The sequence below is a fragment of the Parasteatoda tepidariorum genome, chromosome 11 (genome assembly GCF_982258835.1).
Source record: "Parasteatoda tepidariorum strain Cologne lab strain chromosome 11, Ptep-v5.0, whole genome shotgun sequence".
Classification (NCBI taxonomy): Eukaryota; Metazoa; Arthropoda; class Arachnida; order Araneae; family Theridiidae; genus Parasteatoda; species Parasteatoda tepidariorum.
The window spans coordinates 18,243,525-18,260,558 of NC_141765.1; the positions used below are offsets into that span (position 1 = coordinate 18,243,525).

Sequence of the window (17,034 nt, forward strand, 5' to 3'; positions counted from 1 at the left end):
ATTGAAATGTTTGTTTGAAGCCTGTTCTCTGTTGACTTGGATTTGACAGCACCACTACTATTTTTAAGAGCAGAACAAATGCCTGAAAAATTATCTATTGAGTAAGAAACAAACAAGAAATCATTATTGTAATATGCTTTGTTATTATTTTTTATTATTATCCAAACACAAACCTCTCTTTATCAGTGCTTTTTAATCGATTTAAAATAGAATAGAGCTAATATGAGATGAAAATTGATCTGTTTAAACTAGGTCATAAAAACAATTTTAAAACCTGTTTTTCTATCAGTTAATGTTTACAATTTATTGAGTATCAAACTATTGAATTGAGCTATAAAATATATATAATTTATGTAAAATAAAGAAAACTTGAATCTCATATAGTCCAATAAATGGTATCACATTGGCTCCAGACACTATCTCAAATTATCCATGTCACTTAAATACGATAATCTGTCATTCAAAATAAATTAAACAGATTCTTTGGTTAAATAGCTTAAAATACACACCATTAATTTTTAATAACATCCTATTAAAATCACTAACCTACATTTTTATTTAAATGTTAGAGGACAAACGTTTTAGGGTCTAACAGCAAAAAATTATGGAAAAATAATATTATTCAATGTACAGAATAATTTTTTGAAATATATTATTTGGATATGCAATGAAAATAGCATTGTCAAAATAATTACCAGGTTATAAAAGAATATATGCATAATGCATTTAAAAAAAAATATGAAGATGGACTAGGTAGTAATTTCAGCAGATTCTACAACAAGAGAAAGGAGGCTAAAAATTTCCAAAAACATTTTTATTTAATGCTTACTTAAATGGGCTCTTAATTAATTCAAGTTCAATATAGTTCCAATAGCAGAATTTTTTTGGGCTTTTGTGCGATAATTTTTCTCTAGTGCTAATACCTTTCTGAAAGCCATTTTTAATCGTAGCAAATATATATGTTACTAATTTAAAGTAAGAGAAGCGCTTTTTGTTTACAAAAAAAGTCTTCATGTATAGAATAGAACAGTATAGATTTTTTTAATTATAAATGTAGGAATGTTTTTTTTTATAATTTTATAACACAGTGACTTGATGCTGTGTTATATAAATCAAATTTTGTGATTTATATAACACAGCATCAAGTTTCAATGCCTAGACAGTAATATATTTTTTTTCATCAGATAGCTTAAGTACAATGCTATAAAGAATGTAATTCCTGAAGTAAAGCACATTTAGATAATGAACTGTATTAAATTTTTCAATGTGTTATAATGTTCATATAAAAGAAAACATATTCTAATATTGTTGGTGATTTTCTCCTGTTCTAAAAATATCAGTATAGTTAAATTTTTTTTTAATTTTCGCGATTTGGAAATTACGTTTTATAATATCAATATGAAATTCTAGCTAAAGCCAGTCATTGCAGAATTTTCTGATTCTCAAAGGAAAGTAAAAAAAAATTACGAGCGTTTCTTCCACCTCTGATGTGCGAGAAAAGCATTTTTTTACAATAGTTCTGCAGAAAAAAACATTTTGAAAATTCTGCAGATTAAAAAAAAAAGATAAAAATTGCTTCCCAAATAAATAATATTTCTGCAAGAACTCAGCAGTTTTCTGCGACAATGTCGATGCGTCTCAACGATTCTGCCACAGGGGAACACAGTTATATGAATTTGATTATTTAATTATTGTTCAATTTACAGACTTTGACAGAATTAAGTTTAATATAAAATTTAAATTTTAAAACACCTAGCAAAATTAATATGCACTACTTACTCGGTCTTTGGAATACTTTTCCTTAACTGAATGAAACCAATGAAGTGAATCAAATTCCTCATACAAATTTAACAATTTCAAGATGTAAGCCACACCTGTAAATTTAAATATTTTATGTAACAAAATAAAAATAAAAAAAAATTTATGGATTTATCAATACATTAAGTTGTTCTAAAGATATCAAAGTGCTAATGGAAATTTGTATAACAGCAAAGTTTGTTTTTTTAACCAAAAAATTCTGTATAATGTCCTTTTTTATCTGTTTCACAAAAATTTAAAATATTCAGTGAAAAGTTTAAAAATGCAAATTAATAAAGTCTGTATATATTATGTCTTTCCATTTTTTGAATAAATACAAAAAACATGAATTTTTAATTAGATTTTCACTTTTAAAAAGTATCAACAAAATACCTTCAATTTTAACTAGAGATGAAATATGTCATTTAATTACATGTTCAGTCTTTATGAATTATGAGGTATAAAAACTAAGACAATGCCATAGGAATAAAGTCAAATAAGGGTATTGCTAAAATCACAGAAAACAAACTAAAGAAGAAAGATAAATTAGATTTAGAAAAGAGGAAAAAACTTTTTATAAACATAAAAAATAATTTGCATTATCTATATTGAAAACATAATATTTAATTATATTTCCTAGAATGTTTAGTTGATAACCATTTCAATAAGAGATAAATTAACAAACAAAACTTTACAAAAAAACAAATTTTTGTAAGATTAACTAAAGAACCAGTCAAAAATGCCATCAGGGAATTGTTAAAATATTAAAAACAAATTTTCTATTAACCATTGCTATTTATTACCACAGTTATAATTATAGAAAAAAAATCTGAAACAATATACCCATAGCAAAACCATCATCTGTAAAAGCAGCTCCAACTTTATTTTTTCTTGAAAGCTTTTCTTTACTGGATATAGATTCCTCAACAAAATTTATTGTCTGAAAAAATAGATAGTATATTAATAGGGCTTCAATCTTTCAAAGAATTTTGTTTTAAGTTAGTCAAGAAATAAAATATAAAAAGAAATTATTACCAGAGGAGGTACAATGACAAAAAAATTTCTCATGTGCCCATTTTTTGGATCTCGGAAAGCAGGACCAAATGCATCAACCAAAAGCTATATATGAGAAAATATTAAAAAAAATTATTGTGAAGCAACATAATTTATAAAAATGCCTTATTAAAGTTTGTGATGAATCAGTGAAATGTAAACACTAACCTTGAAATACTGAGTACCTTCTGAGAAGTTTTTAGAGAGGTTGCTAATGACTGAATCAAGTTTTGATGCAGCTGATATTGTTTCTTCAGAAAGATTTTCCTCTTTACACAAGTCAGAGAATTCAATTATGTCATCTAGGTCAGGAATAAATCTAATAGCATTGCTGCAACAATGTATGCCTCCCGATCGAATCATCCTAACAAACCCCATAGCATTTCCTAAAAGCAAAAATAAAAAATTTAAAATTAAGCAATTTGATGGTTGCACAATCAAATGAGGAATGCATTTTCATAGATGCTACAAAAATTTTTATTAACAGAAACTGAATTTATCTGCAACTATCAGAAAAAGGTACCACAATTAATTGAATAATAAACATTAAGGCAAATGACAAATTTGATGCATAAATAAAAATTAACATTTTGGTTTAAAAAGAAACAGAATTGGGTTCTTAATATAATGCCGGAAGTAATTTAAAAAGTAGAACATTACACTAAAAACTGCTAATTTGAAATAAACGTCAAAAAAACAAAGTTTGGAAGAAGGCAGAGGATTCAGTAAAAATTTATACGCTGGTTTTTCATACATTTCATTATAATTTTTGAGATGAACACAAATGACAGTATTGACAAACGCATTTGTTTCTTAGAAAATCAATTGTGCCCTATCAAACCTCTATCTATCAATAATATTCAAAAATCTGTGCTTTTTATCTTTAAATAACAGATAGGATTTTATATATAGTTTGCCTATAATGGTAATAGTAAATTTTCAATCAACTATGTAAACCAATTGTTCCTGCACTTAAAATTCTGATCATTTTTAACTATTTTAACACTAGACATGAACAATTTGGAAAATGAATGAGAAATGCAGAATGAGAAATGCCAAACTGAATGAAATGCCAAACTGATTGGGAATATGTAAAAAATTTATTTCCTTAAAAAGTTTTCAGCTTAGAAAAGCAAAAAAATTCATATTATAGTTTGGCATATTTTTACTGAGAAAATAGTTTTATGAACAATTTTTATGTCAATTTTAGAAATATTAGTTTAAGAACGATTTACAGACACTGTCTGCCAGAAGAATAAGTATAGCATGCAATATAAAGGTACCATTTTTTTTTCATTTTTATTATTATTATTTTGGAATTTAAAAAAAATATATTTTTATTTCGTTTTCTAAACAAAAATTTTAATTTCTAAAAAATATATGCAAAAGAGTTAAGTCATTTTATACTATGTAAAGAACATACCTATTTCACTGATTAAAAGTCGAAACTGGTCCAAATAACTTTCGCCATTTTCAGTCAAGCCTAATTTACGAATTCCTCTGTGAAATTTCTCAGCTCTATCAAATGGATACTAGAAAAAAATTTTAAGTGAGGAATTGGAACACTCTTTTTTTCTCGTAATTAAATTTTCAACACAAATTAAGGTGCACTAAAATGGAATAACAAGGTGAACTTTGAATGAAATAGTGGTAGCAAATTTAAATTTTATATAGAATCACGTAGAAACGTAAACAATAACAAAAGTGGATAGGATAAATTTTAAAATTTCACTAATTGTTACCTTTTGACCATTTTGATTCTTGTTTTCTTTGAAATATCTTAAATCCTGTCAAAGGAGAAGAAATGTAAACAAAAATTATGTCACCAATTAAACTACACACTAATACTGAGTTAAAAAAATTTTAATAGTTCAATTTATTACCTATGTACAAAATTTTTTAGATCAATCTATATTAAAGGCAAAAAAAATAGTAAAAAAAAGTCACCTTTATTAATCTTGATTTGATGTGCTCATCATAAAGAAATTGGGAAAATATCTGGAACTTTTTCCTCAGAAATTGGTAAACAAAATTTACCTAAAATTAAACAATAACATCATGCAACTTCAATTTTAAAAATTAGTATCATACCAAAACAATATTTAAGTCGCTTACTGTTGTATTCATAACACCTATTCCATGAGTACGTATAGAATTGGCAATGTGGCGAATATTTATAGTATTCAAATGCTTATTATTACTTGAGCGTTCAACAAATATCTGTAAAAAAAATAAAAAATATAATAGACATAGAATATAAAATCTAATTACATTATAGTCAATTAATTCATTTAAATTGAAATCATACTTTTGATAATCAAATATAATCTTCATAAAAGAAAATATAACAAAACATTTTACGCCACCAAATTATAAACAAATGACATTAAATAAATTGCAAAGAATTTTCACTAGCTTTACCAGCAACTTCCAACAGCATTATTTTGTTCTGAAATTCAAACAAAAATTTTATTCATGATCTGTACTTCATAAAATTTATTCGCATACCATACCTGCCAACTCTTCCGGATTTTCCGGAAGATTTTATTTTCATATTTAAAGTGGTAGCAATACTCACGTTATTCCATTTAACTTTTTGAATTATAATGATAATCACAGATGAGTTTGACCACCACTACATATAAATCATTACAATAAATATATAAAAGCATTATAATCCTTGCACAAGCGAATTTCAACAGGATCAAAATATAAAGATATTTTTGAGTCAGATTGATTTTCGTTTATTGTATTACAACCACTCTAAAAATCCATTCTCGGAAGGAGTGAAAGTTGGCAGGTATGGCATACGGTGTAAAAGAATGTTAAAATAATATCAAGCATGTGTTAACTAGAACTATTTCAAGCCACTTCCTGTTCCTTTTAAAATCATAATTTTAGTCAACAGCCAGATTTTTATAATTCCCAAATAAGTAGCTGACTTTAAATGGCACACTCTAAGATACTTATAATGCTGTACTAAACATTTCCTTTTCCTCATTAAATCCAAAACCTTGTTAAATATAAGATCTTTATAAGCGGATCCTGCAGTAATAAATTACCATATGTTTTAACAAAAGAAAAAAACAACACCATTCATTGAGAAAAGTGTTAAGAATAAGTAAAATACAACAATAAGAAAAATGTTAATATGTTAAATGATGGCTATAGCTTAGTAATAACTCTTCAGAAAATGGTAAATTACTCTATAGATTAAGATGAATAAATAATGTGTACAGTGAAATAGTGAAGAAGCTTTACCTGATTATTGAGATTGTAGAGGTAGTTTGATACAAATAAATGAATATTTCGCATAATTTCAAGTACATCTAAACCCTAAAATGAGAATTATTAAAAAATGGAAGAACATTAAGCTTCAAATAATGATTTAAGCAGAAAAAGTGTAGAACCTTTAAAACAAACCTGTTCTAAAGTTTGACTAGGAAGGTGGGCATCAACAGTTTCTAAGCGATACTTATGTGAAGCTAAGCTCCTCATTTCACCATATGTTTTCCAATCGTGAAGGGCAACAGTTGTTAAATTATAAAATATTTTGTCAAGATAATGTTCTACATAAGCTGGAAAAGAATACTTGCATCAAAAAAAGGAAAATTATAAACATAGACCACACTTTTTTGAAAAATATATTTTATAATTAAAATGTATAAATGCTATTCCCTATTGAAGACTTAAATTAAAGCAAACAAGTTCACAGAGTTCACCCATATTCTCACATTATATAAAATATTCTAGTGTTTTAATTTTATTAGTTTTTCTTTCATAACATAAAAAAAGGCATACAAATAACTGTAAAAACAAATGTTAGAATTATTTTTTAAAAAAAAACTTCAGCCATTCAAACAAAACGGGATCATTTTTAAAATTTAGTGTCACTCAAAAACTGGAAAAAGAAAAAACACCTTTTTGCTACAAGATAGGGTATAAATTTTTAAAATACAAAAGCAAATAAACTTATTTATTATTTAAATGTTTTTCATATTTTTTTTAGTACTTTAAGTCAATACATTTTTGGTTAGATATGATAAAGATTGACATGTCTGTTGCCATAATATCTATTATTTTTACATATTCCGGACAAAGATATTTCATGCATAATTTTAATAATATTGAATGCAAGCAAAGTCAAATTTTTAAAAAAAAAAATTTTTAAAAACTTAGTAAAAAGAATCATGTCTGTAAAAGAACGAAAATTCAGAAAACTGTATTTTAATTCTTAAAAAAAAACTTTATATTTTATTTAGGCTAAAAAATTAATAAGCTAAACTATTTTCAGTTAAATAAATAAATATTTTTTATACAAATAATTATGATAACAGACAAGGCACAGTAAAAAAAAAAACTCTTAAAACCTTCATCAACCAAACAGAACGTTCAAAGTAGATGATTTCCTCTTGAAACAGTCTTCAAAGATAAATAATTGTTATCATCCATTAATTCCAAATGTGTTACTTAAAAAACGTAAATAAGTGTTGCTAAATATGACATCAATTTAAGGACAGCAGTACTTAGTTAAAAAAAAAAGCTTACATTTTTATTAGTTGATTTTTACAATCTTTATAGAATCTTTTTAGAGTATTTAATACTTAAGTATAAAACATAACAGACTAGAAGAGAAACATTTTAAGGTTTAATTAAAGAACCACTATACTTTAAGTTCCCTCAAACTTAACACCTTAGATACTATTTTTCTAAAATGCGATCAAAACTTATTAATAAATATTATTGTGAATACTATTTTCTTCTTTCTTCTTAAAATTTTATATTTTTGAACATGGAAAGTATCTACAAATGTTCATTTAATACACAACTTTAACAAATAATAACTTTAACAACTTCAAGATAAAAATATTTTTCAGACAGACACCAAATGGCACTAAATTATGAAAACGACTCAACAGCATAAAATATAAAAACACAGTAAAAGGAATTCTATGAATAATAATAGAACTATAAGCTGCAAGTGTAAGATTTCTTTCTCTCTTTTTGGAGACTTATATATTTGAAATAAAAGGTGGTTATTTTTTCCTTATGAATTATAAATTACCAAAACATTTATTGTTTATCAGTTTAATATTCAAAGATTAATACTTAAGCCTCATTTATAAAAACAAAATATATGAACTGATTGAGATACTTACACTTAACACTAACAAAGTGGTTAAACAAGTGAAGAGATGAAAGTCTGAAAAGATAATTAAACTCTTTTCTGCCAACTTTGAATGGGTTTCTATCATCTAATTGCAAATGATAATGGCAGTGTAAACGGAGCTCAGTTTCAACATCACTACAGAGAGGATCAAGCAAATGCTAGAAAAATAATATTGAGATCAAATCAACTTCAGATTCCTCATTATATTACAATAGAAAAGTTATAGATTTTAATTTCAATGTTTTCACTGCAACACCGACAAAAATGTACCAAATAAGGGTGAAAGCTGTAAAACTTTTTTATATGAACATGATATTTGCGTATAATCTAGTGAAAAAAATCGTTCAGTAAAAATCAATAATGTGCTGTTTAAAAATATTTAACGTAATAAACAATCTTCAAAAGTTAATAGAAGGTAAAGAAAGGTAGAGGAAAGAATTGTAATGAATAATTGAAGAATTAGATTTTTGACTTAATTAAATCAAAATTACTCCAGTTATTCTAGAGAGAAAAAATATAATTTTTAAAACAAACACTTATTTTCATATACAGAAGATATAGCATAAATTTTATTCATTCTTAAATAAAAAAGAGAATATTTATTTTTCTTAAAAAAATATACAAATTAAATAACTATTCCTTTATCAGACATAAACACTTTTTGTCTTTTAAAACTTAATTTCTCTGAATATCTCTCAATTTCTCTGCATTCTTTTTTCCTCATAGATTCAAATTCTTAATCTTCAAAGTGGGTAGCCCTAATCTGGAAAATATGGCCGCAGTAATTTATTGTCATAATTTATTGTAGGATTATTTTAATTAAAATATAATTTAATATTATTTTTTAACAATGCATTTTAATAATGAGCAAAACATTTTCAATTCTGAACTATAAAAATTTTTACATCATTTCAAGCTAAGTAATTTTGAAAGAGAAAAATCCAAAGTTCAATTAGAATCAGTCAAAAAGTTTATAAGCAATAAATTTCAAAAAAGTCTAATTTTATATATTACTGATTAAGCCTAAATTTTGGATTTCATCATTAAAAACTACATAGTTTAAAATAATGCAAAAATTTATATATCATACAATTCAAAAATTATACATAAAAAATTATTCTGTTTTATAATACAGAGAAAGTTACGAAAGTTTGAGTTTGACTATGAGTCACAAAAAGTTTTTTGATTTGCTTGAATAGTTTTATAAATACAGTGAACTTCAAAAAAATATCAGCATTAAGGGGACCAAACTTACGACTGCCATTATTTTAAGATACAATAATCCAAATCCATTGGAAGAAAATATACCTTTATTCAGATCAATGTAGTTTTTGGCTTTAAATAATTGGCATCGTTAAAATTCACCTTTCAAAACATTAAGATTGCTTGTCAATTAGTTAAGTTGAAATAACCAGATTAAAAAGTATTCAATTGTTTCATGCTACCATATATAATATACAGGTATATTGATATTGCAATTAAATACGTATGAGTCATTTCTATTAACATTTGTAAATATAAGAAATTTATTAAAACATAATTTAATCTTTCAAATGTCCTTCTAAATTTTGATTAGTCACTATTAATTATTTAGAATTAGATAAGAATTTTGCAATTTAATAAAAAGAGCATGCATTAATATACTGAAAATAAAAATATATTCATGCGATCATATGAAATATTTGCACAGCACTAGTTGGAAAACTGTCAGATGAATAACAGCAAATAATATGTGGCATCTGAATGCAAATTACAAAATAGTCAAAACTGACTTTAATAATTTTAATTCTTATCAAACAAGTTAGGTACTAACAATAGGATTATAAAATGATAGCAATAGTCTATATCAGTCTTCAAAAGCAATTTCAAAATTTGTCATAAATCTTGATATTCATTTTTGCTTTGCTTTTTATTGTTATGCTTCTGTCTTATCGTTACTCAATCTTTCCCATTACTACATATTTTCATATTAGGGGTCTGTTTATGAAAGTAAGCTTGCTTAAAAAATATTTGTTTTGCAATATGCCGAGTATAATTATATACATAATTTCAAAAATATATCTTTGGCAGCCAATTTTGAAGCAACTGTAGCTTTTGTCACAAGAAAATAAAAATTACATGAAACAGTAATAGTTCTACCTCATATTATGAGCGGTAGCATAGTGATAAATAAATTTTAGGAGAAATTAATTTTATCGAAGTAAATTCCCACAATGTATGCTTGAAAAATAATTTATTTTAAACAAATTTAACATGGTTTACATAAGAAAATTTACTTGTTTTCTTAAGATTTCAATTTAATTATTTTATATTTAAAATATTAAGCTCTAGAATGATTGTGGGGAATGCAATGTTCCCAAAACGCATCTTGGATTAAGTTTTCCTATTCATTAGAAGACCCTCTGAAATTTCATAATATATAGATTACTTCATAATATATTGATTATTTTTAAAATAATTAATAATGTTTATAAAATGAATAGAATACATGATTTTGTAATTTATAACATATGAGACAAAAAAAAATAAACTTAAGCTAATCTTTATGCAATTGTATTTAAGCAATGAATTTTTTACAAAAATGGTTTTAAACCATTTTTTTAATAAAATTTTTGAAGGCATGTATTAATAAATTTAATTAAAGCAATAACCAAATTGAATTTTTTAAAAATTTTGAAATTTATGTGCATCACATCATTGTCTACTTTAATGAATTTTTTATAAGTTTTCAAAAGAAACTTTAAAAACATCTATATTTTAATTTTAAAAAAAGATATTTACTTTCTCAATCAATCAGTTTTTTCTTTTTTTCTTTTTTTTTTGTTACCTTTTCTAAGTGTCTTTAAGAAACTTCTTCTTTATTACCTAATTTTTTATTTTAAATTATCATAACAAACTTATTAACTACTCAGAAATTATTGCGACTTGTAAACAAATAGAAAAATATAAGATGAACTAACTCTATGTTTTCTGTAAAAACAAAATAATAACTAATTTTAAAAAAATGGATATTAATAATGGACTATATTTTTAAGCAAAAAAGTTGTTTGGAGAACAAAGGAAATGAAAAGTGAACAATTAATTCATTAGAAAAATGTTCGAATTATGAACTTTCTTCCAGTTTTAAAGAGAAAAAAACTTTCAAATACTAACTTTCTTTATAGTAAGGTAAATTTCCTTCTGAAATGCAAACAGCAGAGCTTCAGGAGTAGATTCATGGCGAGATGATAATATTGACCGGACACTGTCATGCAATGCTAATACCATATACTGGAAAAAAATCCTTATAAGTGAAACAAAACTACATCAATATTTGTAAAGTTTCAAAGCGAATATACAAAGCAAAACAAAGCTAATATAAATTACTAAATAATAAAAGAAAGTTGTTGTTTTTTTTTCCATTATACACATTGACATCACATATACCACACAGATTCTACAACGTTACATATTTCAAGTTCAGATACTCTATAATCCTGATCTTAGAAGATAATCAATATGCATCATTTGTCCAAATAAAGTCATATACTACTTATGGGTGTAATTCAAAACCTCTTCCCCCCCCCACATTTTCCTCTACTCAACTTCAAAGATGAGTCAAACTTCTGATTTTTTCCTTTATCGATCTGGTTCAAAATGGTGGGGGATAACAAAGCAAAATTTTTCCCGTTTTTCTGGATTCCAAATAAATGGTTCAATATTGTATAAAAATTGTATAATAATCATTGAGGTCTTATTAACTAAGGAAGAAAAGAAAACTAGAAATAATTTTTTAAATTTTAGTCATTATATTTTGATATTGAATGCTCAACATACGTTTAAAAACATAAATTTTTTTAATTTGAAAGTATTTAAAAAAAAAAATTTATTTATCTAAAATAAAAAACTTATTAAAAATCCGGAAGACAAAATAAAGAAAATATATAATCTTTTCAGCTGCTCATGCGATTATATCTGCAAAAAAGAGTGATAAATAAAAAAATTTGATAAATAAAACATAAAAATAATTTTAAAAAAAATATTCTGAAAAAAAAATTTTTTTAATTTCTTTTAAAAAAAAAATTTATTAAAAATCCGGAAAACAAATAAAGAAAAGATATCTTCCTCAGCTCACACGATTATATCTGCAAAAAAGAGTGATAAATAAACAAATTAGACATTTTTAAAAATAATTTTATTTTATTTATTATTCTCCTTCTCTTGTCATTAATCTTTATTATTTTCCATATTTCAACTTATTTTATGAGTTCTATATGCTTGCAGCTTATGCGCAGTTAATAAAACTTATTAATTTTCTTCGTTTTTCCCTCTTTCCTCTTTATTGTGTTATATCTTTTCTCTTTATCATTTTAGTCTTTATTGTGTTACATATATAATATATATATAGAGAGAGAGCATTAAAGAAATAACAAAATCTACATGCCTGTATAAGGTTTGATCGTGTGTCAGTGCCATTGTCATACAAATCAGCAACATAAGTAGGGAAAACAGCACGATGCCAATACAAAAAACTGCAGTCAGAAGCATCCTTTAACCTGAAATAAATTTAGTATAAATATTTTTAATTAGCAAAAATAAGTTTCAAAAAGAAGATGTCAAAAAATAACTTGAAAAGTATAAGCTACAAAAAATTACTTCCTAAAAGAGCACTTTAAAAGTGATATGAGTTTTAAAACTTATTAATTTTTGCTAATAAAACTGGTGGGCTCAAGATACATGGTAGCAAAGTCCTTCAATTAAGTTATATATAATATCTAAACAAAATCAAGAAAAAAGTAACTAGTAATTTTAAATATAATTTACTCTTATAAGATTTTCAAGTAATCTCTAAGATTTTCAAGTAGTTAAAATATAAGAAAGATATAATTTTTCTAAATGTATAAATTAAAAAAAACTAGATATACATACTGTAATTTTGCAGAGATACACCATGGGGGTTATTTTTTATAATTATTAAACCTTGGTATGGGCAGAGTATGTAATGGGGCAGCCTATACAGTGTTCATTTTTTTTTATGACTTGAGCTAGAAAATCCAATTTTGTTCAATTGATTCTCCAAAATTCCATTATTATTCTTCATCCTTCTATCTTTTGTAAGGATCCATTTTTATTAATTTACAATCATGAATATTTAAAGAATTAACAATGCAGGTGAAAAACAGTTCGCCAGATTGCAACAATAGTGCAACATACGCTCTTCCCTTCAACCAAAAAAATCGTTGATGAATTCCCTTCTCGCCATCACCCCTGGAATAGTCTCTTACAGAGATCCACGGAAGTATGATTCCCCCTCCTTTATTCTGCTGCATGTGTGAAGTAAATAAGTAAAAGAAAAATATGCAAGTCATTTAAAACAATGAGCGGGCTAAAATGCTTAAATGATCTATTTAAATGTCAAGTTTATCCCCAATTTCAGATGAAGGTCAATTTCATTGTTTTTACTCTTGGAAATATAGGGTTTCAAAATTTAGAGATGTTCAAATAAAATGATGCAGCATGATGAGCATGTGGATAAAAGAGGAATGCACAAACTGCTTTTTACTATATATTTAATGTTTATATTAACAATTTTCATTTATTTATAACTCAGACATTATAAATTAATTATAAAATAAATAATGCGTTCACGATCATTTCATGCTTTAATTTCGCGCAATTATTTGTTTATTTTTATAACGCTTTCTTAAAAAAATTTTTAAACTTTTCTAGCTGTTTATCATTTGAGTGGTTAAAATTTTAGAAATTTAATATTAGTAAAAAAAATGGGATGCGTTCATGATTGTTTTGTTGTACTATTTTGAGCCAAACAAGATTTATTTTACTTTATTTAATTATTAATAATATTTTTTGAATTATTGTTATGATTTTTAGCTGGGTTTAATCATTTAATTTTATAATATTTAGGTATTTCAAATCAAATTTTGATAAAGTCCCGTGATGTGATCAGCAATTGTTCTAGACGGTAAAATTTTGCACCTAAAAAGATTTTTTTCAGCAATTTATTGTATTTTGATAACTTATTAAAATTATATTTAGATTCTTAATCACTTGGTTTACATAAAATTAGAGTATTTTAAATTTGTATTTATTAACGAAATGCGTTTGCGCTTGTGTCACATTTGAATTGCAAACAATTGTTCACTGTACAATTTTGCATACATTTGGAAAGTTATGATGAAAATTATTAAATTACATAATTTCTAACAAGATCACATATTAATTTATCACACATTCAGTCATTATTTTAATGACTTTCAAATGTCTAAACATTTATTTTATGTATATAACTTGTTATTTGAAACAGATGTGTAAACTTTGTGACCAATTGCAATAAAATTTTGTGCAACCTATCTGATGGTGTGGCCTTTCTGATGAAAAACATTTCCTTTATAGTCAAATTTTATGGGTTTGGCATACATGCCAGGGCTGGGTATCTTAACGAAATTATGGTATTTTTATTTTATAAACTACTAATCATATATAGAATATACGTTACAAACCATAAAATATACAAGGGGTGAATAAATAACGCTTATTAAATACATGTATATAAAAGCATTTTAATCATGTCTTAGTGCAATAAAAATTATTACAGCATGCAACATAAAAAGTTTATACTAACTTTTCTTTTAAATCACACAAGAAATCAAGTTTTTTCACCACATTAAAAAAATTGGCCATTTCATCATCTTTAAATGAGTTCTAAAATAAATGCATACAAAACAATAAGTATATTCATTTGTCGCATGATACTGAGCAAACATTAATGAAATTTAAAATAAGTATTAAATAACTTTTTTTATGTTATGTGAATTTGGATAGAAAAATATTAATAAAGATGTTTGTAACCTAGCAAGTTTTAGCTCTATATTTTGACAACTAAATGTGCAATTTAAAATCTTGTTCTACATATAATTTAAAATTTTTAGATAAGTTTAATTTCAAGCAAAAGGTTAAATTTATTATTTATTTTAGCAATCATAGCAAAATATTTTAATAATGAAAAAAAAAATTTAACATGTTACTTTTTACATACACTTTTTAATGCTAAAATTACATTTTCAAAAGACAAAAGTAAGGTAGCACACAACAACATTTTTATAAAGTAAAAATATGGTAGTGTACTACTTTTCACTTCAAAATAGACAACTTTCAAAAACAGACATTCTATTTTCCAGGCAAAATTTAAAAAAAAAAGTTATTAAATCTTAGGTAAAGAAAAGATATAGAATAATAAAGAAAATATATAAAATAACAAATTTAAAAAATATCAACTGCCATTTATTTTGTCTTAAATATAGATACATATTCTGTTTCAAACTTCACTTAGAAGTGATTATATCTATTTAGAAAATTTCATTGCATAGAAACAGTAATCATTAAAATAAATTGTATTGATTTTATTGTATCACTAAAATTAAATTATTTTACCATGAGAATTTTTATGAGAATACCATTCTGAATTTTAGTGTACACATTCCCATTAGCACAAAATTTTCATTTTAAAAAGTAAAAATATTTCTTTTCTATTTTACATATTTTACCAACATAACTTTTGAATCAATATATTAACAATGCATAATATTATTTATCAAAAGTAATGTAATCTTATTAGCCAGAAAGAGTCTATATGCAATAATATATCAAAACATATTGTTCGTAATGTAACATTTGAACTATGTTCAACATACCCTTAGAGAAATGGATGTCACAAAATATATTTTTTTTCTTTTGCAGAAGAATTGAAAATTAAAGAAAGCTTTCACGTATCATAAATTTATAAATTCAGCATAAATTTATCACGGATTCATTATTCGTTAGTTAAAGTAGCAATCATTCATTTCTAGTAGGGATGAAATAGTATACAATAAATAATGTTATTAATAGAAATTTATGATTTTGATTTATCTTTTTTTTTCTTTTTTTCTGATTTTAGTCAGTTTCAAATAATATTTATTAATTTATTTTAAAACAATAATGCTAGCGAATCTAAACAGCTTAGATCTGGCATACCAAATGTGGTAGTTAACTATAACCCAAGAAGATTCCAATAAAAATGATTTTCTTTTTAAATTTATTTCTTTTCTTTTTTTCTTTCTTTTTTTTGGTTACTTATCTCATTTTATCATAAATTTCTTCTCCAAACTCTAGAATAGCTTTAATATAGATTTCAGATTCAAAATATTAAAAAAAAGAATTATTAAATTTATTTAAATAGATTTAAAAGAAAACCTGAAAAAAAACTTTCTTAATGAAACCTATACAGAATTACCATTAAAATATTTTTAAATAAATAGGATTGAGAAAAAGTTTTTTAATTATCTGTTTCAAAAAAAAAAATTAAATAAAGCTAAAAACCATGTTATATGGTCAAATTGAACAATCTGACATGTATGGAATAACATATTTAAGTATTGCACATACATACATATATATATACATACATACATACACATACATACATTATATATATATATATATATATATATATATATATATATACAGTCAATTCGCTATAACTCGAAGTACGATAACTCGAATATTACTATAACTCGATTTTTTTGTGAGGTCCCGACCCTTTTATCTTCAATTTCATGTTAATTATTCTCGATTACTCGAATTTTACTCCCTTTAACTCGATTTTTTTTTTTGGATCTCTTAAAGCAAGAAAAAAAACCTAGAAGCTGATATCTTGACCCTTCCTTTGCAACACACGCACAATGTCTTTCGCACTCTTCATGGAGAAGCTAAAGCTGTCCCTTTTGAAGTATGTGAACAGTGGTTAAAGGAAACGTTACCAAATTTACTTCAAGAATACAGTGAAAATGATGTTTCAATATTGATGAAATGGGTTTATTTTTTAAATGTCTTCCAAATAAGACTATGATGTTTAAGGATGTAAACTGCTCAGGGGGTAAAATGAGCAAGGAACGTTGGACTGTCCTAGTCTGGGACAGAGAAATTGCCCTTACTTGTTATCGGAAAAAACCGAAATCCCCGATGTTTCAAGACCT

The 17,034-nt window shown here is 25.0% G+C and overlaps 1 protein-coding gene across 1 annotated transcript in view; it reads right to left on the reverse strand.

Annotated features, from left to right (window-relative positions):
• The window catches only part of SWIP (strumpellin and WASH-interacting protein), a 48,980-nt gene that overhangs the window by 5,246 nt on the left and 26,700 nt on the right, over nt 1–17,034 (reverse strand). The window contains exons 15-28 of the mRNA XM_016066996.4: nt 14,643–14,722; nt 12,444–12,555; nt 11,174–11,290; nt 8,010–8,178; nt 6,274–6,428; nt 6,112–6,186; nt 4,966–5,070; nt 4,798–4,887; nt 4,593–4,637; nt 4,274–4,382; nt 3,019–3,236; nt 2,833–2,916; nt 2,641–2,737; nt 1,780–1,874 (exon numbers count right to left, since the gene is read on the reverse strand). Coding sequence (XP_015922482.2) covers nt 1,780–1,874; nt 2,641–2,737; nt 2,833–2,916; nt 3,019–3,236; nt 4,274–4,382; nt 4,593–4,637; nt 4,798–4,887; nt 4,966–5,070; nt 6,112–6,186; nt 6,274–6,428; nt 8,010–8,178; nt 11,174–11,290; nt 12,444–12,555; nt 14,643–14,722 — 1,551 coding nt within the window. The remainder of the gene's footprint in view (nt 1–1,779; nt 1,875–2,640; nt 2,738–2,832; nt 2,917–3,018; nt 3,237–4,273; nt 4,383–4,592; nt 4,638–4,797; nt 4,888–4,965; nt 5,071–6,111; nt 6,187–6,273; nt 6,429–8,009; nt 8,179–11,173; nt 11,291–12,443; nt 12,556–14,642; nt 14,723–17,034) is intronic.